Raw genomic sequence first — 21924 nt, 5'->3', positions numbered from 1 at the left:
CCCCCCCCCCAAAAAAAAAATCCCGTTATACTAGTGTTTATTCGCTAAAAATATGCCCTTTATATTGCGCAAATCTGTGTTACAAAATTGTTCTATGCGCTTTACTTTTACATAATAGTATTCATGAAAAACATACATACACACACGTAACCTAATAACTAAATATGGTATAAGCGGAACATTTCCGGAAAAACTTGTGATTAAGTGAATAGCAGAGTTTACTCTTTTTATGTCATGTTTTGTTTTTGAAAATCTATGTTGTCATAAATTATTGTCCTTGTTATTTTTTCACCTTACAAACGTGTAATAGATTCTATATTACATTGGTTGAGGACCCCCCCCCCCCCTTTCTTACACTTTTCTTTTACAGGAGTCACCCCCCTCCTCATTTTAGGCATTTTCCAGGCGTAAGGTTATATATATTTGAACTACCCCTTTAGGGTTTTCTGGATGAATCGATCCATGTCTAGATTTACCCTCCTGGCCTAAGATTTAAAGTCTTTCACAAATCTTTATACTAGATCTATCTACCTGGTGCTACGGAACCACGAAAGCTAAGTAATCAGACGATCGTGTTTACGATTGAGTTTACTCTATATCTAGATCTAGATCTAGAGTCTAGATTTAGCTAGATCTAGAAGAAGTAGAAGATGATTCAGTCCAAACAGGTCCATTGGGGAGGTCAGGTCGGGAGGGGTCAGTTTGCTCGACAGACTGAAGGCGCAAATCGATCGCTCCCGACTCGTTGCCTCAAAAACAAACGCGTTGTTTTCAGATTTCAGGCAATGAGTCGGCGATCATTTCGACCCGATCTCATCCGCACCGCAACGGGCACTGGGTGGGGGCATCCCGTAGATCTAGTGCATTGGAAGTGGTAGACAGGGTTGCCACTCTCTATTCTGACACAAACCCAGATCCGGCCAAATTTGGATCAAAATAAACCCAGATTTCAGTCCATAAACCCAGATACATAGCTTATATAAGGGGGGGGGGAGGCTTGAGGTTTTAAAAATGTTTTTATTATTCAACAAAAAAAATTTTTAAGTTAATTAATTAGACTAATTTTCAACTTCAAAGCAATTTTCAGAATACTCCAACATTGAAAATAACATTGCTTACAGCGCGTGCAGTACCCAGATTTTAATGACAACATAATAATATGTGTAATGTAGCCTACGGTGTAGGTGGCCTACTTAATCTCAGTATAATAACACAGTAGGCTATATGTGATCATTGTATTAAGAACCAAATGAGCCAAGAACCCAGATTTACTCAAATTTCCCTTGTACCCAGAACCCAGGACCCAAGTCGAAATACCCAGATCAGGGTTCAAAAACCCAGGAGTGGTAACCCTGGTGGTAGATCTAATTTCGCGTCGTTATTTTTAGTTGTGGAAGAAGATTTCGGTTCTTTTTACCGAAATTAAATGATTATTTCTCAACTTTTGCAGAAAATTGCCTAAAATTGGCGAATTCACGAAAATGGCAAAAGTTGCGCTGAGGCCAAAAGTTGTGTGCGCAACTTGCGGGTTGTGCGCGCCAATTTCTCTGAGGACAGGACGCGTTCGCACATTGCCCACACGTTGCGAAAACCTGAATTTTCAGAGTCAGTGTTTCAGTTCGCATTAATTGTAGCCTAAAGTGGGTGGGATTGTTTGTTTGTTTGTTGTTATTTTTTTTGTGTGTATTTTTTGGAGGGGGGGGGGGTTGAAGAGGGGGTGGGGTGTTTCCTGTTTTTGTTTTCTATCATTTATTTTCTTTACCCCTTCCTTTCTTGTTAAGACGAAAACCAGATATCACATTAACTTATAGTTGGAAAGCTGTCTCTCTGAGTCTCTATCATTCTGTATCTATCTCGCTGTGTCTCTGTTTCTCTAACTATCATTCTGTCTCTGTCTCTCTGTTTATACATGTATCTCTATCATTCTGCCTCTATCTCTCTGTTTATATCTCTATCATTCTGTGTGTCTCTCTGTGTCTCTATCATTCTGCCTCTATCTCTCTGTGTCTCTATCGTTCTGTCTCTGTTTCTATCTCTATCATTCTGTCTTTCCCTCTCTGTGTTTCTATCATTCTGTCTCTATCTCTCTGTCTCTCATTGCCTCTATGATTCTGTCTCTGTCTCTCTATCAACTATCACGATGCCTGTGTCTCTCTGTATCTCTATCATTCTGTCTGTGTCTCTATCATTCTGCCTCTGTCTCTCAGTCTCGGTGTTTCTATGATTCTGTCTCTGTTTCTCTGTGTCTCTATCATCATGTCTGTGTCTCTCTCATTCTGTCTGTCTCTCTGCGTCTCTATCTCTCTATCATTCTGTCTCTCTGTTTCTCTATTTTTCTGTCTGTCTCTTTTTCTGCCTTAGTCTCTATCATTATCATTCTGTCTGTCGCTGTATTGTTCAGTCTCTGCCGATATCTTTGTACATGTAGCTACTCGTAAAGCTATTTAAGTCTAGCTGTCTTTTCCGTTCATTGAAGAAACTACTTCACTTGTTTTCTTCCAGGCGTCACAACGGTGATTTACTTTAGCGTATGTTCGAAAAGTTAATTTGGAATGAAGGAACGTTTCCCTTTTAGTTTTAGTAAGCGGTTTACGGCACTCGGCGAAGATTAGAGGTGTCACAAGAGAGAATCAAGCACAAAAAGGAGAAGAGATAAAGATGACATATGGTTGATAGGAAAGTTGAAAAAAACCCATATCAGAGCACCCATCAATAACCCACAAGCTTCCCTTTCTGTACCTAATATCTGGGATAGTTATCAGGCAACCTGTACATGTATAAATGTGTGCACTCAGTTGAGAGTGCGTGTTCTGATAAACAAGATAACACACTGAAAACTTTTTAAAGGGTGACCTTATTTAGGCCACTTGTGGCCTAAGTAACCTAAACCCCCCTCCCTTACCTTATTTAGGCCACATCATATTGTAGATTTCTTGAACTAACCATGGATTTGGAAGGTCGAGATTCTACTGATCTTTTTATTTAGTGCGGGGGATTATTTCAAAATAGAGGATTATACTAAATGAAAAGTGGACCGAGGGTAAGAGTTGTGTGTGTGTGTGTGTGTGTGTGTATGTGTGTGTGTGTGTGTGTGTGTGTGTGTGTGTGTGTGTGTGTGTGTGTGTAGTGTTTGTGTATGTGTTTGTTTTGTGAGTGGTTGTTGTGAGAGAGGGATCTAGAGAGAGAGAGAGAGAGTAAATATAATAGTGTGTTTGTATGTGTGTGTGTGTGTGTTTGTGTGTGTGTGTGTGAGTGTGTGTGTGTGTGTGTGTGTGTGTGTGTGTGTGTAATGTGTGAATGTTATTGAATGCATGAGTGTCTATCTCATTTGTACGGTCCAAATGTACATTATTTTGTTGAGAATTTTACGTAGAACTCGACTACAAAACACCTCTATACAAAGTCACAGAAATATTCTTTTTGTGCTTATTGAGGTACAGTACAGGGTGATTTTACCTGCAAGGATAATTGGACAAAATGGGCAATATCTCTATTGCTAATGGTTATATTTAGACAAATCCTATATCATTCTCTCTTTTTTTTCTTAACTGCTCAAGGTTATTAAAGAGTAAGCCAACTAGATCAAGATAGTAATTTCCGATTCCTAATATTATGGGCATTCTTAAAAAATTTTAACTTGTTTTTAGCGCTTTTCTCAACGTAAAACGGATTCCGTAAAAAAACAACCCCAACAACAATGACCTTATCTTTCTTTTTAAAAGTATTGTGCATACATTTGTGTGAAACTATATAGTCTATTCTATGCTTTCAAGTGCATGTAAAAAGCTAATAAAGTCAAGAAAAATTTTCTTCAGAGACATAGATCTAGTAGTAGGCCCACTGGAACATTTTATAAACCGAGAAAATATGACCAGAAAATAACAAAATTATCTTATGATCTTCACTTGCACTTGCAATTTTTTTGACAAATTATAGTCTACCTCATTATTTTTTTTTCACATTTTTCTTCACTATTCATGACAACTGGCAAGTATTGTTTTCAGTTATTATCAAGGAAGTGGATAGGCGGACCACAGGGTCTATCTAGCCAAAAGGATAGGTGGACCCCGTAGTCTACCTAACAAAATGCTAGGTTTTAGGATGTGAACCCCGGAGCAAGCGTAGTGAAATAAGTACAGTGGAAACCATATATAACAGGCCCTGTAATAACAGGGATCCGGTTATAGCAGGGATTTTTAAAAAACCCGTTTTTTCCTACTCTTTGTCTCTTTTAAAAGTTATCGGCAATAACAGGGCCTCATCAGAGCCCAACCGGTTATAGCAGGGACAAAGGCTCGTTAACAATGTGTAAAAAGTAAGAGAGAGAGAGAGAGAGAGATAGAGAGAGAGAGAGAGAGAGAGAGAGAGAGGGAGGGAGAGAGAGAGAGAGAGAGAGAGAGAGAGAGAGAGAGAGAGAGAGAGAGAGAGAGAGAGAAGGGGGGGGGGTAACGTAGTGATGGAGCAAGCCCACACAAGCCATGCCACTGCAACTGCAAGCACACACAGCGTGTGAAGCGAGAGAGGACTGCGGTGTGCTGTAGACCTCGGTCTAACCTGAAACCTAGCAACACGCACGCGTAATGTGTCACCAACGATGACAAGCGCAAGAGAAAATGCCTTTCAATTGACAAAAAATTCGAAATAATCCAGGCTGTTGACAAAAAGCAAGCTCCACTGGCAGAGATTTGTCGTCAGTTCGACATTCCACAAGGGTCGATTCACATCATTATAAAGGATAGAGAGAAGATAGTGGCAGCATACTCCAATGGAAAGTTTGCTCTGGATCGAAAGAAGATGAGACTACCCGATGAAGATGCTGTGGACTAATCTCTTCTGATGTGGTTTAAAGAGGCGAGGAGAAAGTTGGTGCCAAAACCCCAGTTTGTGGGTACTTGTGGCAAGGGAAACTACCCCCGAATAATATGTGCAGCTGGATTAGTCCACAAATGCTTACTTTCCTTGCATTTCTGATGTAACAGGGATCGGATATAACACTATAACAGGACATTTTCTCTAATCCCACCATCCCTGTTATATCAGGTTTCCACTGTAGATTTAAGTTTAACTAAGGATCGGCGGACCCCGGGGTCAACATAGTGAAATAAGTAGATCTCAGTTTATTTTATAGTAGGATACAGGCGGAGCCCGTGGTCAACGTCGTGAAATTATAAGTAGATCTAGGTTTAATTAAGGATTGGTGGACCCCGGGGTCAACGTAGTGAAATCAGTAGATCTAGGTTTAATTAAGGATTGGTGGACCCTGGAGTCAACGTAGTGAAATAGGTAGGTTTAAGTTTAAGGTGGACCCCAGGGTCTACATAACGAAATATTAGTTAGGTTTTAGAATAGGTGGACCCTGCGGTCACCGTAGTAAAATAAGTAGGTTTAATCACGGTGTCCCGGGGGGTCCACCAATCCTTAATTAAACCTTCTTATTCCTCTACGGCTATGGTGACTCCGGGGTCCACCAATCCTTTTAAAATTAAACCTACTTATTTCACTACGGTGACCCCGGGGTCCACCAGTCCTAAAACCTAGTATCATATTTCGCTAGGTAGACCCCGGGATTCACCTTAAACCTGCTTATTTATCACTACGTTGACTCCGGGGTCCACCAATCCTTACTTAAACCAAACCTTATTTCACTACATGTACGTTGACTCCGTGGTCCACCAATCCTTACTTAAACCAAACCTTATTTCACTACGGTGACTCCGGGGTTCACATCCTAGAACCTAGTATTTCGCTATGCAGACCCCTGAGTCCACCTGTCCTCTACAGGACTATACTATTATTATTATCAATTTGCAATTGATTAGCATATTTTTTTGAAATATTGAATCAGAGACTCGCTGTCTAAAAAGTCCACTGCTAATGCTGTTCTTATCAAAGAAAATGGCACAATTTGATTTTATGACATGTTTAAAAAAAAGAGTTAAAAAATATCTAGGCATACCGCGCCTGTCACTTCTCTGGTGCGGGATGGAGAGGTCACAATGCTGTGATAGGATGGAGTGAATGTGTGACGTGCGCAAGCAGACGCAACGCACCACAGGGTGTGGTGGGGTGGGGGACAACACAGCGGGCAAGTTAGAGCAAGAGCCCCTTCTTTCTGATCGCCAAGGCCGACTTATCAGCATTGCTAGGGCTAGAGAAAGAAACCTGATTCAATTTTTGATCAAGTAAGACCTAGAGATCATGTTGAACAAATCATCATCAGAGGAATACAACAACAAAAAATACAAAAAGGAATAAACAGAACACCAAACTGATAGATCAGGCCTATTTTACTATTTCTCTTGAATTTATTACTGGATCCCTTGACCTTTTCAATTGACCAAAGTGTGCCAAAATGGTAGCCTAGCTTTTGCCCCTCCATGAAGGAAAAATCTGGCCCTCTTTCAAACCTTTGGGATTGAGCAAAATTTGGCGTATTGTGCTTTGTTCTAACAATATTCATTATGATTATGATTTATAAGTTGTACACTGAGACAAAACTGTACTAAATGAGAAAGGTGCACTATCATGAAAGTGGAACGAACTCAGTTGCCTGAAAAGGGTAGTTTGAGCATATGTGGCCTAAATAAGCTAAACCCCCCTTCCTTACCTTATTTAGGCCATATGTGGCCTAAATAAGCACTCCCTTTTCTAATGGAAACAAATTGAAAGATAGAGAAGTGAGGGACTGTTCACAAACGACGTCAGCTCAGAGGGGGCCCAGTTAAAAGTTGACAAAAGTTGACATGAAGTGAGGGGGGGGGGAGCGTCCTTACAAAGTTGACGTCATCCATGATGCTCTAGAAGTAAAAGGGGGAAAAAGAAAAGAAAAGAAAAGAAAGGAAGAAACAATATTATAGACCATATTATTTTCCTGGCCAAAAATTAACACAGTTATATAATAATATTGGACTATATTTTTTGGGGGGGGCATAAAAACTTGACAGTTCAGGAAGGCTTATTCCTTTGTTGTGTTCTTTAATAAACAATAGTTTATACATATTCAAAAAGAAAATAAAATAAAGATCAATGGGGTAAATATAACATGCATTATGTACAGGTTCTATCTAAATGTACATGTACATTTTGGTAGACGTTAACTGGGGTGGTTGGGGTGGGGGGTGTTCCTGGGAAAGACAACAAGATGACAGAGGGAGGGGGGTTCATTTTTGGCAAAATTTTAGCTGACGTCATTTGTGAACGGTCCCAAAGCAGGGTGACCCGAAGAAAAAAGGACGAAGAACACATGTTAGATATAAGAGATGATACATAACGTAATGATCTGCTTGTTGGTCCACTTTCTAGTCCTCTTCAGTTCATGCAGTCTTTGCTTCGTTTTTTCTCCTCCATCTTTATTCTTCATTCGTGCCTCGTCAGTGCAAAATTACCTTGTTTTAATACAGTACAACACAGATAGCTCGAATTCGTCGGCACCGGCCTCGGCAGTTCAAGGGATCCGTAGTTTGAAGGATTTCTTACAAAGATCATAAAGAGAAAAAAACCCGGGAGAGCAGGCACAGTGCGACAGATGAGCGATTTCGAGTCTTCTGTGTTCGACCTATCCGTGTTATACTGTACATGTATTACTTTTCTCTATCACATAACTCAAACATCATTGAATTAACCTGGATCAAACTCAAACAAATATTTATCAAGCTCCACAGAGTGCTTACCGGGGACAAATACAAAGACATACCAAGAGCTACACTCAAAACAGAAATAAACATTTTCACAACACAACCTCTGACTGACTTTAGAGACTTGAAAATCATTACACATCACTCACACACAGGAAATTCTCAGAAAGCAAACACATCAGAGCACCTTCAATTTTATTCTTCATAAAAATATTGTACAACTTTTTACACGTGGGAAAAAAACAACAACCCAGAAGTTCCAAGATGTTTTTAAGAATCAAAGCCAATTAATATTATAATATTAATATGTTATCCATTTTCAGAACAAGAAAAGGGTCACAAAGTATTTCCATAATTTAACAAATTTCAACTTAGTAAACTTTGCACAAATGTAAACATATCATATATTTATATAAACATAGTGTACTGAGGGGATGGGGCAAGGGGAGAGGGGGGATGAGAGGGGCATGCAACTCGGAGCCAGACAATCTTAAAATTTTTTAATTTTTATATTTCGTTGGTTTGTAGAATCACTATTGACATTGACTCCACTGATATCAAAGAAACAGTGCTGTGAGAAAAGCCTTTTTATCCCCAAGACCCTGCATGTACACAAGAAGCTATTTTATTACTGTTTTTTACTAGAAAGGAGAAGGTAATGCCTGTAAACCTTTCATTCGATTAAAGCTCATGATGGGATCTCATAACATAATCCATTTAGCTAGGATATTCACAAAGTTTGCAGGTTGGTGATTAGAGATCTGAGAATATTTTATCTTAGCAAGAGTTTTACAGCCCATACAACAAAAATGGGTCAGATGAGTTCGGAAGTTTAGAGGTATTACTAAAGAGTAACATAAAAAGAAAAGAAGGAGAGATGAGGATGATAGATATTAGATAGAAAGAATGAGCAAACCACACCAGAGCAGCTCCCAACCACCCATTTTATGTCTTTATACACAAATAAATACAATGTACTACAGTTACATGTATCACAGATAAAAAAAATATAACATAAACATATTATTTCTTTAAAAGCGTTTACTGAAAAGGAGGTTTAACCTTTAGAAATATGATGAAAAATTTGATTTTCATTAAAGAAAAATGTGGTAGAGTCCGCTTAAATCAAAATCTGAGAGAACTGCTACATGACTACATGTCCTTCAGTTTTGCAGGGTTTTTGGTTTAAAGAGGCGGTTCATCAAATATATATTTTTTTAATCTGTGATTATATTTTCTTTCGCTTTACCGCTTTTTAAAAAATTAACTGTGTTCGTTTTAAACCGACTGCACTGTATAATGAAAAATCTGTTTCTCCTTAATTAAGAAAAATATTTATATTGCAAAGACCAAATTCAAGTGTAGATACAGCTAATGAAATGAAGGATAAAAATGGACAGAGGCAATCATAATAACCAAATTCGAGGGCAGTGAGGACAGATGAAATGATGCAGACAAACGGACATAGATATTCCCCCCCACCTAAGACAACTCGAAAGAGACATTCTACCACCTCACACAACTGGTTAGAGACATTCTCCCGCCTCAAACAACTGACAAGGACATTTTCCCACCCTACACAACTGATAGAAACATTTTCCCACTCCACACAACTGATAGAGACACTCTCCTACCTCACACAACTGACAGAAACATTCTCCCACCTCACACAACTGATAGAGAAACAGACGGACCCAGCACCTTCACCACCGCCTCCTCACCCCACACAGAAGTCCACATACCATGGATACTCTCCACCTCCACTTTCCCCAGACCACGACAAGTGAAAACAAATTTACGGAGGGGACGAGCGCTTCTCATCTTCTCCTTGAAAGCAGCTAAGAATTCTGAGCTTAACGGTGCAGTGATGGAACAGCCCCGAGCCGTCAGCTCTTCCATACCACTTCCTCTGTACGCACTGAGGTAGAGCAACTTCTGCAGGCTGGAGCAGGTCACCTGTTGGTTCTGAGAAATGCTCAGCTTTTGCAGGCTGGACACCTCAGCCACTAGCCTGGGGAGGAGACAGACCCAGAAACCATTATTTGTTTATAGTTTGAGTTGGAGTAAGAGTTTTGTGGTAGGCCTACTTGCAAACACAAATAGTTCTTAATTTGGTTTTAGTAAGAATTTTACACCACTTGCATCACAAATAGGACACATGAGTGCAGAAGATGACAAGAATAACTAGTAGACAGTATCATACAAACAAAAGAAAGAAATATAAGGACAATAGATTTTTTTCATAGGAAAGAAGGAGCAAACCACACCAGAGCACCCACCAACCACCCACCCTTGTTTGTTTGCATCAAGAAGCAGAATATCCTCATGATAATAGTCATATAATGCAGAAAAAAAAGTCATGACACACAGACAGAAAAATGCAGAGAGACAAAAAAAACCAGGATCAACAACTGTGCACTCAAATCCCTAGCATTATCTCAAAATCTGTTGTGATCACATGTGCACATACATGATTTATGCATTCCATGGAGAGCTGAAAAAAATCTAGATCAGAGAGGGAGGTGGAAAAATGTTTAAAAACTATTTTTGTCTACAAAGAATTAATTAAGTATATGCTATCATCAGCAACACGGCAATGATTTAAGGTTTTCTTGAAAATCTGTTATATTCCAGCAAGAAAAAGATATTTTTAAAAAACGAATTGAAAAAAAATTTCATCAAAAGTGGCCCGAAAATAGAGGCACCAGCCTGTAGTACCTGTTCAGGAACAGCACATCATTAGCAACGAGATGGCAGCCGGACAAGTTTAGTTCGGTGAGGCTACACTTTTCATCTGAGGCGATAAAGGTCTGTAACTTTTCAGAAAGTTCAGCGGTGGACTCTGACCTTGTGTGTGAGAGGTCAAGGGCAAGCAAGGAGTCAGCATGCAAGTTGGACAAAAGCAGTGCAATTCCCTCATCACAAATCTGGTTCTCAGCAAAGATCAGTCGCTTTAGGGAACGTCCTGTTCAGGATAGAACGAAATCAGGCAGGCCTTAGGAAACCTTCAAATCTTGCATTTCGATTTCAACATTCAATTTCATATTCCCACAAAACATTTTTTCAGTTCCTCTTCCCTTATTACACTCTAAATCTCTTAATGTCACTTTCCCTGTGCAGTGCGCTGTGCTCATTTGAATCAACAACAAACAACACATAAAACTCCTCTTACGGTTCGAACGTTGGACAAACAATAAAATGAAATTCCCTCGGAGTCAAAAAGAAATGAAAAAGCTGTATGTCATTTAATGGCTTTGGGTAGAAAGTGGGTTTTTTTTTACGGGTTATACTAATTCTAGAAAAGCACCATGTTTTCCTTTCTTTCTGACTTTATCTTCTTATAGAATTTTTTTTTTATATTAAGTGCCCAAATCTCTTTCACATTTCAGGAAATATTTAATGTACAATCGAACCTGCCCTGGCGACCACCTCTATAAGACGGCCACCTGTACAAACGGACACTTTCCATTTCCCCCCTTGCGTTTTTTAAATATAATTTAACTGTGTAAAACGGGCACCTGTCCAACGCAGCCGCGGCCACCATATTTTAACACACAACCCCTATCACACTAAGCAATAACACCTGTCTTAGACGGCCACCTTAGTGAATTCAGTAAGTTTTGTCATAAATTGTGCACTGGCCCCTGGCGTTGTGGGGCAAGCCGTCATAATCCAATCACCTGTCATTGTTGTTAGGTAGTCCCTCCGACCAATCATGTTGCGTAGGCCCCTCCCACTGTTGACCAATAGGTACCAAGTTTCAGCTGCTGGTGAGGTAAGCATGTGATCCCTCATAACCCATATAAGCCCCGCCCAGAACTCATACACAAATCGTACGTGAGATGAGTGGTCACTGTTTACCCAGTCCGTAACAAAGTAACAATGGATGTCAACATGAACTTGCGACAGAAGCGTCGCTCATTCTCTGAGTTGTGGAGACCCATGTGTTTGCTTTAACATGGCACTCGGTCTTCGGCGTCTGACACATTTCGTTTTATTGTCACCCTTGCGCAAAATCAGCATCAAAATAAAAATAACAAACAAAATACAAACCAACAACAACAAAAACAACAACAATGTGGCCACTTTCGATTGGGACTTCAGATGGGAATATTTTGTTTTCTCTATCTTGATCAGTCCTGCCTAAGACGGCCACCTGTCTTATACGGCCACTTTTCTCCTTGACAATGGGTGGCCGTCTTACACAGGTTTGACTGTATTTGGACTATAAAACGTGGATGTTCCCAGTTTAGGAGAATGCATCATTCATCCAGTGCCAGATCTGCGACAGACATCGGCGATCATGATTTTCCATTCATTCCTTTGCTCGGATGCTCTCAGAAAAGCTACGTTTCCCTGATTTTTCCCTGTTACCCATTTGTTTAGGTTCCCTAAGTATGTTGTTCTGGGCCTACCCCTGCCTCGCTTGCCCTCAATTTTGCCAGTGAGAGCTAGATGTTCAAGACCCTTATGTCTATTCAGGTGTCCCAAAAACTGCATTTGTCGTTTCCTGATTGTTTTTAACATTGAGCGTCCCACGTGGGCTTCATCAAGCACTACCTCATTTGATTTCTTTTCCTTCCACGATACTCTTAGCAGTCTCCTAAGAAACCACATTTCTGTTGCCTCTATTTTATTTTCACTGTCTTTAGTGATTGTCCAGCATTCACAGCCATATAGAAGGGTTGACCAAACATAGCATTTCAGGACTTTCATTTTGGTGTTCATTGAGATGTTTCTATTTTTCAGGATTGGGCTCATTTTATTAAAACTAGTCTTAGTCATTGCAGTTCTCCTTTTTATTTCTGCGGAGGATTTGGCATCAGATGTTATCATATATCCTAAATATTTAAACTGTTGGACTTGTTTGATCTTTTCACCTTTGCTAATGAGATTACAACTAGGATTTGCTGCTTTTTTGGATATTACCATGCATTCTGTTTTCTTTACATTCAACAATAATCCTTTATGTTCACTTTCTTTTACAACAGTATCTAGAAGCGTTTGAAGGTCCTTTTCGGAGAATGCATCAAATTAGAGAAAACAAGACAGTGAATTTGAGAGTATGAACAAATTTGACTACTTCAACATTCACATCTTCCAAATATAAAACTCTTTCTCCACCACCAGAACATTTTCATTCATGATCTAAGGTTATACATTTTTTTTCATACAATGCTGCATGCATTTTCATGCTTTAAAACCTGAAGATCTCCATATGATGAAATAAAAGAAATTAAACACACATTCATGAGAAAGAAATAGATCAGTTACCATGGCCATGACAAATACAAATACCAAGAGGTCAGCGTGAGCAAACAAAAAGAAATGTTGACTTCGAAACTACAACCATCTTGACACTACTAAAAGAAAAACATGTAAAAACCAGGAGAATCCCTTTTCCTGACATGTGTTTACGTGAAGTTTGAGTATCTATGTGTCAAATTCATCATCAAATCTAGATTTGGTCACATACAACTATACAGTCCAGTACGTACATAGGGATCCCGCACAAAGTGAAACATACACATAGGGAACAGATTTTCAGGTCATGATTTTTTTCTTATACAAGTATATATTCTTTGTAGTTAAATCACGTACATAGTGAAATTCATACATAAAAAAATAATTTCCGCATCGCGCTGATTTTGTTAGGTGCATGCTAGACAGTACAATACTTTTACAAATGTGAAACATAACTCCCCCTGTTAGTATTTAAGTTATACTGATATTAGATACAGTACCTCTAAGGGCGTCACAGAAGCTGGGAGTAAAAACTTTGGCCGAGAGACTGCACGCGGCCACACTGAAGTCTGTGAGAGAGATGAGATCTCTGAGAATGTTGGTCAGCCACTCAGCTGCTGAGTCTCCCAGGCAGTTGTGGCTCAAGTTGAGATGTTGAAGACTCTGCAGGCAGCCATTCTTTAGAGCTTTTGAGAGAGTGCATAATCCTTTTGATGAAAAGCCATTTGTCTCCAGGTTTAATGATTTGAGGTTGGGCATATCTTGGAGAAGTTCCGTGAGGGGAACAAGGCCCGCATCTCCCAGACGGTTTCCGGCCAGGCTTAGGTTAGTGAGAGTTGTTTGCCCTTCTAAAGCACGGTAGACTGGCTGAAGCTGCTGTTGACCAAGGCCAAGGTCACTGAGGGAGAGCTGACCACTTGCTTCACAGTCGTGGAGACGCACAGACACGCTGTGGTTGGCCTCTGTGCAGAACATCTGACAGGCCTTCGCGTAGCGCTCTTCCAGCTGTGGCCGCTCCCACAGAGTGACCGTTGCCTTGAGGTGGTCATTGTCAGCCACTACCGAAGATATGGGGTCTACAGGGCACAGTAAAATACCATCAGAAGTGCTGAGAGCAAGAGCTGGACGCTGTAGATACATGCTGAAGTAACGCTCACCCACTTCACGAGCGAGCCAGGAGATGTTCTTATCACTGTCCGAAGCCTGCAGCGGAATGAGGAGCGTCTTATCTTCCACCTGTACCTTGAACCTCAGCACAGGTCTCGCTACAGGATCGCTTCTCCTCTCAGGCGTGACCTCCTTCGCCATTGCTGGAGACATCCTCTGTGTATAAAGAGTGTCCTGTCTGGGCTGGCCACAACTCCTCTCACTGTTGTGCTTCCAGCTAGCATGTGTATCTCCATCCTCATTTCTAATACTACTAAAAGAATGCCTACGATCAATGTGTGAATTTTCCCTATTGGATGACTTTTGAACCAAATGACTCTCAGTGAAACGAACAGAGGAATTTTCAGTGCTGGTATGTTGGGAGACAGGGATGCGAATGGAAGGTTCATTTGTCACAGTGATGTCAGAGGGTCTATTTGCTTCAGGTAGCGTGCTCACATCTGACTGGCTGGCTGAAAGTGAGTAGTCAAAAACCGGATCAATCTCACACAAGATGTCATCATCCGAGTCCCAGACATAATTCTCCTTCTCATCTTGAATGTTGTACTGCTCAGTGTGCTCTGGCTCTAATGTTTCCTCTTCCTCCAGTGGGATCCCCGACGACGATACGACGTCACTGCTGCGACTGTTTCCATCAAGGGAGCCCTCTTCATCGCTGTCAACAAATGATGGCCTCCTCCTTCCTTCTCTTCCATCAGATTTGGCTTTTTGCCGCCTTCTCACAAGCTCTGAAAATTTGGAGGCTTTATCAGTCACTTTACGCCTCTTAGTGTAGCCAGCCACGGTGGCTCTAGTTGAGGTAGTTGTCAAGATTTCTTTCACGGCAGTCGATTTCCGCTTCAGTTTCGGGGCTTTGAGATCTTCGATCAACCAATCATCTCCAACCTCATCCTCGGCTAACAAGGCCGTCCGTTTTGTCTGAGCATTTGAAGAAGAGTCACTTTTCTTGTCAGTTTGAGTAAAGTCAGCCTCTAATCGCTTGGGGGCAGAACTGGCGATGGCACAGATGGCCGAACGGTAGGCTTCGGTCGGGTTGGTAGAAGGATCATCTTGAGCAGGGGAGAGTGGAAAGATAAAATCTCCATCGTCAGAGAAGTCTTCCATCTGAACAGTTTCATCCTCAATTGGATTTTTTCTCTTTGTTGATGCCACTGGTCTGTTAAAGAAAAATACAAGATATAAGATAAACAATTATAATGTCCAGGTAAAAGCAGAGATGACAACAATTCAACCCCCCCCCAATCCCATCCCGTCTTACTCAATCTTTAGACATAGGCACAGTATAATGAAGTGGAAACATTTCAGCAGAAAACTACTCAAAACAGAAAAAAAGACACATCACTAGCTAAATTTTCTGAAAACAACACATAATAATGATCAAATAGATGAGAAACAACAATTTCAAAATCAAAATATGATTTTGTAATCTTTATCCCTGGTCCCTGAGCATAAAATAAATTTGGTTACAATTTTTTTGGCAGGGGAAAAAATTTTCCCAAAATGAAATTTAAAAATGGAGGTTTTAAAACCTCAAAATACAGAGAGAAAAAACATACAGGCAAAAAAAAGGTTATATTCAATAGACTTTTAATAAATTTCCCAGTAGAAAGAGCACAAACTTTCCTGCGAAATGTTATATGTAAGATTAAATGATGAAACTTATAACCCCCTCCGCAAGCACTGTCTTTAGGTAAGATGCCCCATCCTCCAACCACCCTTTACTTAATTCAGAGAGAAAATGAGCCTCAAAGCAATGAGTATAAATGGCATTAACAAAGGAAACAACATTAAAAAAACATCAGGAGCTCACTTTTTCCTTGAAAGCGTCTTTTTTGGAGGAGACCTCAACAATGCCACATCTTCCTCAGAGCTGTCGGTGTCCTCAAGATCTGGCAGACGAAAACTCTTTGGTTTTGTTCTCATTCCTGATGTGGTGGGCTTCGAACCAACATGTACCTTCTTAGACAAATTGTGCTCTTCGTTCACACTGTGAGCTGTGAACCCACTTGTCGGAGTCCCTGAGCTATCCTGTTCCGAACGTCCTGAAGAACATAATACATGTCGTCAATTAAATAATTTATGCCCATAACTTGTCTCATTTTTAAAGTTATAGGGAAAAGGCAGTCTGTCTGAAACTCAGTCCCAACATGACCTCAGTGGATATTATGTTGGATTATGAGGCAAATGGCTAGTTTTAATTCCCAGCAGGGAGTATTTTAACTTACATAGTCTGGGAAGTTTTAAAGATTCTCAGTCCCCTTGGCAAGGTTTTATCTGAGAAAGACATGAAATTTGTAAGTCCTATCTCATTTATAACAATCATGTTTATATAGCAGCATTAAACCCATATCAAACATAGTACTTCAGAACAAGACACGTCCATTCCCATCACTATTAATCCAAGGTCATGACAAAAAACACGTAGGTGTTTATGGAGATGACTTCATGGCACTGAAATCCTTTCTTAAAGACATCCATCCCTGCTCAAAGATCATATGTGGTACCTCATTTCGGATTCCTCTAAATAATCTAATTCTGTCTCTAGAAGCGTGGTGTCCCAGTCCAGTTGTTAACCCTATCAAAACGCCCTGGGGTCATTTTGTACCCCCGCGGTTGTATTCTTCACATTTGAGAAAACTTCTAGTACAAACGTCTCTTGGAAATTTTCAGTATTTCTCAAAAAACAATTTTGACAGACTGCTATGCAAAGCGTATGGATCGTATTAACGAGTAAATTTCCTCTTTGGAAAGTGGTGGTACAGAATTCCCCACGTCGTATCCATACGATAGTAAAACACTTCAGACGAAAAGGATTAAGACATTAGACTCACTATCAGTGACAATGATTTTAATCTATCTGACACATGTCAACATCAATCGCTGTAATTCCCAAAATGGACTGAGAAAAATAATTGGGAACAAACTAGTTAGCCAGAGGAGTCCACAGGATAGGAAATGGGGCCAAACTATCATGTTCAAATAGCTTCAGATGAAGCAAATGGCTAGTATTTCAACTTACATAGTTAGGGAAGTTTTAAAGATTCTCAATCTCCTTGGCAAGGTTTTATCTGGCATGACACTAGATTTCAACAAAAATATACAATTTATTTGCTTATTTCAGCTCCCAAATTCCTCTTTGATATACAGTCGAACCTGTGTAAGGCAGAATCGCAAGGGAAAAAAATTCCATCTTAGACATTTTTCGTCTTAGACAGGGGAATTTAGGGGGAGATGGAAGGGGGGGGGGTTCAAAGTCCCAACCCGTGGGATCAAGGATCGCTTGTCTGATCGGCAAGCAGTGGTCAAAACTTCACACTTCTCAATTGTTATCCTGTCTGATAATGACATGCGTCAGTCTTACTTATCCAATTACCACCAGTGCTTGCTTTTCATAGGACACTGTTTGACCTATTAAAAACAGAAACATTTGAACATCTTTGCTTCCACCCTTAGCCCCACCCCTCACTGCCATCAATGTAAAAACGATTCGAGGAACTCATTTCTCGGCTGGCCATACGATCAGGGCGGCAGGCATTGGTCAATCTAATTTCACACCTCTGGCTTCTGGCTACCGAGGAAAGTTTCCGAGGTGGCTGGCTACTCGAGCACTCTCACGGGCAGTCGTGAGATTTCACATAAACACTAAACTGATCATCTGCATCGCTCAGGGCTCACATGATATGGTAACATCTACCCCCAAATTGCACCTCTTCTCCCTTTCCTCGCCCAGCGGCATGGCCATACCATTAAGTTTAGAGCCGGCAGAACCAAACTTGCGAGATTTGTTTCAAATCAGGGCTGAGCGGGCAAAGCATTATCTGTCTTAGGCAGGTGAAACCCTCGGAAGGGAGTGGATTTTTTTTTCCGTTTCCGCGTTGGACAGGTTTCCGTTTTACACAGGTAATTAAAGAGGAATATATCAAGGGGGGAGCGGGGAGAGTCCGTTAAGACAGGTTTCCGTTTTATAAAGGTTTCCGTTTAGGCAGGTTCGACTGTACTACTGTTGGGACAGATTCAGAATTTCTTACAAATAGCAAGTAAATTGGAACTCGGATTCAACGAGGTCGCCGGGCCTGACCTAAAATCTAGTAGAATCCATGTGTTCGTAATAGCAAACATGAGGTTTTGAGTTGATCTAGATAAATACAGGCACTGAGCAAGTAATGTGTAAAGAAAGGTAACAAGTACACTCTGGTGCCTGAAATGCCTGCACATTATGAGCTGTGTTAAAAAAAAAGACAGATTCATTCAAATGCACGCTTGTGTCATCTCGATTGTTTCCAAAAAGTTGTGTTGCTGTGTAGAGCCTAGCATACGGTAATTTTTGATTCCATAGACCAGCGCACAATTCATTATGTAGATCTACGTCAAGACTAGCATATCAATCATTGTAATAATGATCAGTTGCCAGGGTGGGAAAAAGACTGACGCATTTGTATCTGTGACATTCAACGCCCGGACCACTGGCGCCCCTCCCTCCCCGACACGCACACACAGTCACACGTGTGCAGGCCGTCCATCAGACCCCGACACACATCAGAGTAGACATGTACGCGTGCCAATAACGTATGTGTTGATATGAAAAAAGGCCGCTGATTGGTCGCATGCAATCGGCTAAGTGAATAATAGTTCACGATGCAGGTGCAATGGATGGTTTCCGGGAATAGATAAAGTTCGTTCTGGGAGAAAAATGAGCAAAGCCACGTCTGCAGGGGCTGTTCACCATGGAAGCGACCTCGTTGAATCCGAGCTTGCTGATTTAAGTGCTAGTTGAATCTGGGTCATTTTTATTTATTTTAAAGAAGAAAAAAAAAGGGGGAATCTATCTCCTCTTGTTGAAGGAAAAAATACAACATTAATGTTATTAAGGTCAAGAAGTGATAACTGTCATTTACCCATTTTGCGAAGCAACAAGGCTTGAACACGCTGATATTCCAGAGTATCTGCTGCACTGAGCACATCATCCGTCGCACCGTGCCAGCTACGAAGTCTGTCAAGTGCTGTGTTGCCCTGGTGAAACATGGCCAAAAGTGTGTAAAGAAAGGTACAAAACAAAGCAAAATTTTCACAGTCATTCTTTTCACAACAGTTCCTTTTTAGAAACTAGTCTGAGCTATCCACTTGACCCTGTTCTAGATCGAGGCCTTCTTTGAAAAAAGAACACAAGAAGCACAAAGAACTAGGAATGAGGGGACGACATAGGATTTAGATGAAGTGTAGAAACTACGTACAACATTGGTAATTATTTTAGTTTAGTTTAAATTTTGTTTAATGTAGGTGTTTTTATGCCCCCCAGCGGACACAATTTAGATCATTTAGGAGGCGGGCTTAGATGAAAGATGGTACGTTTATAGTCTTTAATTTAAGTATAGAAAAGCATAAAGAACAAAGTCAACACATACATGATCATCTTTAGCGAGCACATTGGCACCCCTGTCCACAAGCAGGGAGACCACATCAAAGTTCCCACAGTTTGCAGCATCCATCAGAGGTGTGAGTCCCTCGCAGTCGACGTCACCACGGTCGTTCATCCAAGCTCCACAGTCCAAAAGGTACTCAACTATATCCCTGTAACCATAGTTACAGGCTTCATGCAAAGGTAGCCAGCCACAGTAGTCACGTGGGTTCACAGGGTGGCCCTAAGAGTAGAAAAACAAAAAAATTTGGCTTAGTTTTAGTAACAGTGTTAAGGCACTTGCAACATAAATAGGTCATAAAAATGCCACAAATTAAAGATGTTCCTAGAGAGTAACATACAAAGAAAGAAGGAGGAGTGATAAGGACGATAGATGTTGGATAGGAAAGGAGCAAACCACCCAAGAGCACCATTTTTCTAGGAGAAAGTGGGAGTGTGGAGGTGAGTGAAAGGGATGAATGAAGACAAGACAAGAACTGAAGAGATCATTTATGTCATTATGGACAGTAGGCACTTCAGACTCAAGACAAAAACAATAACAAATTTCTCTTAGGTTTAGATCACATCCATTGTTATTGGTAGTGCTTAGTCAGTCATCCAAGGCCAGCTAGCAATTTATAAAATAACAATCACTGGGACATAACACAGAAAGCAAATCGAAACCCAGAAAAATATTTTGAGTAAGGGACAAGAGATTTACAGATGGCAAGGCAGAAATTTTGTCACAGATCTAGTTAACCCTATCCATACACCCTGGGGTTTTTTGTACCCCCGGGGTTGTATTCTTCACATTTTAGAATACTTCTAGAACAAAGATCTCTTTGAAACTTTCAGTATTTCTCAAAAATCATTTTGACAGACTGCTATGCAAAGCGTACAGATTGAATTAATGAGTAAATTTCCTCTTAGAAAGTGGTGGTACAGAGTTCCCCACCTCGTATGGATACGATAGTAAAACACGATGTGTGGATAGGGATAATGCAGAAATTACAGAAAACAGTCATCTTCCTTTCAATAGAATTTAAAAAAACAGGACCCTCTCACATAAATGTTCATTCCTTTTTTTGAAAATGTACTTATCTTGTCACAACACACTCACATAAATAAAATGAAAGAAAAGATTACTTTTCAGCCGAGGTGAGGCAATACATTACCTGTGAAATTAGGGTCTTGACTTTCTTCAAGTTTCCAGCGATGCATGCACGATGTAGCGGAGTTTCACCTTTCTCATTTTTCTGAAGAGTGATGTAACATTGTAACATAAAATATCATTACTGAGATTGATTTAAATGTCATCATCAACATGATGTTGCATAATGTTCTCATTTAATAATTTAATTTTTTTTTTATACCTGCATGTGTTTTTACGGTCCTGAACAGCCACGAAAAATTTCCCTCTGGGATAATAAAGTATTATCTTATCTTATCTTATCTTACATCTTATCTTAAAGAAACTTTAAAGGTTTGCATTCACAAAGTATTAGATTTTTTCTCACCATTCACATAAGCATTGCATTACATTTTTTTCTCACCATGGTATTCTTATTCTTAAATCTACAGAAGCACATAAAATATGAAAAAAGAAAGCATATTAACTGAATATTATCAAACTGGAAAAGAAACAATTTCACTGAAATCTTAAAACACCAAACCCAAAGCTTCAAGTCATCCACATCTGAGGTAAAAGAAAACAGTTCTTTAAAAAAAAACACTTTTTGTCTGTAAAATAATTCTCACATCAAAATGATATTAAAACTTCAAAACCTTTTATACAGATTTAATTGGAAAAAAAAAGCTTGTTGAACATAACTGCATTTTGGAAAATGTATTTAAAAGAAGACATAAGGATAAGAATGGAAAGAAAGGTACCACGATGAAACATAACATCTCCTAAAAAATTCCACATATCCATTGTAAACTGGACTGGCTCAAAAAGGTTTTAGCACATTTTTAAAGATAAAATTGTTTCACTTGAAATGTTCAAAAAGTGAGGACTCTTCCTACTCACCCTGGCAATATTTGATTTTTTTGGTCTGCCAGACTCCACAAAACTTGGCCCACCTTCATCAGAGTCCTCTGAAATGTCAGGAACACGAAATATCCCATTAATCTCTTAAGGACTCACTTTTTCTGTGGTATGGAACTTTTTTCTCAATAAATTAGGGGCCCAAGAACCCGTTCTAAAAATAAAAATCCAACTAAGAATCCAGTTTGAACAGTTTTACCACACTCTCCCTTATCTGGTCATTTTTAATGACAAGAGAAGGATATATGTGGTAAGAGGGGTTGAAGAAGATAAATTGAGAGTCGCCTGGGCTGGCGGACAGCTAAATCTTCAAATTGCATGCACACTTGCACAGAATGTATTCAGATACATACTTGAATTCTGTCAGTCCAATTCAACTCTAAGTGATTGTTCAGTTGTTTAACTGCTTAATTTCTCGTTCCTCTGTCATCATGCAG

The 21924-nt window shown here is 40.0% G+C and overlaps 1 protein-coding gene across 1 annotated transcript in view; it reads right to left on the bottom strand.

The window, feature by feature from the left end:
* Positions 1–8606: 8606 nt before the first annotated feature.
* Positions 8607–21924, bottom strand: part of LOC101864527 (tonsoku-like protein) — a 32736-nt gene continuing 19418 nt past the window's right edge. Inside the window, exons 12-19 of the mRNA XM_005099901.3 lie at positions 21470–21537; positions 20616–20696; positions 19448–19684; positions 18941–19055; positions 15856–16087; positions 13379–15201; positions 10353–10599; positions 8607–9645 (exon numbers count right to left, since the gene is read on the bottom strand). Coding sequence (XP_005099958.1) covers positions 9300–9645; positions 10353–10599; positions 13379–15201; positions 15856–16087; positions 18941–19055; positions 19448–19684; positions 20616–20696; positions 21470–21537 — 3149 coding nt within the window. The 3' untranslated portion in view covers positions 8607–9299. The remainder of the gene's footprint in view (positions 9646–10352; positions 10600–13378; positions 15202–15855; positions 16088–18940; positions 19056–19447; positions 19685–20615; positions 20697–21469; positions 21538–21924) is intronic.

Source organism: Aplysia californica, unplaced genomic scaffold (assembly GCF_000002075.1).
Source record: "Aplysia californica isolate F4 #8 unplaced genomic scaffold, AplCal3.0 scaffold00229, whole genome shotgun sequence".
Taxonomy (NCBI): Eukaryota; Metazoa; Mollusca; class Gastropoda; order Aplysiida; family Aplysiidae; genus Aplysia; species Aplysia californica.
The sequence above is the reverse complement of the archived record's forward strand: the minus strand, read 5'-3'. Positions and strand labels throughout refer to the sequence as shown.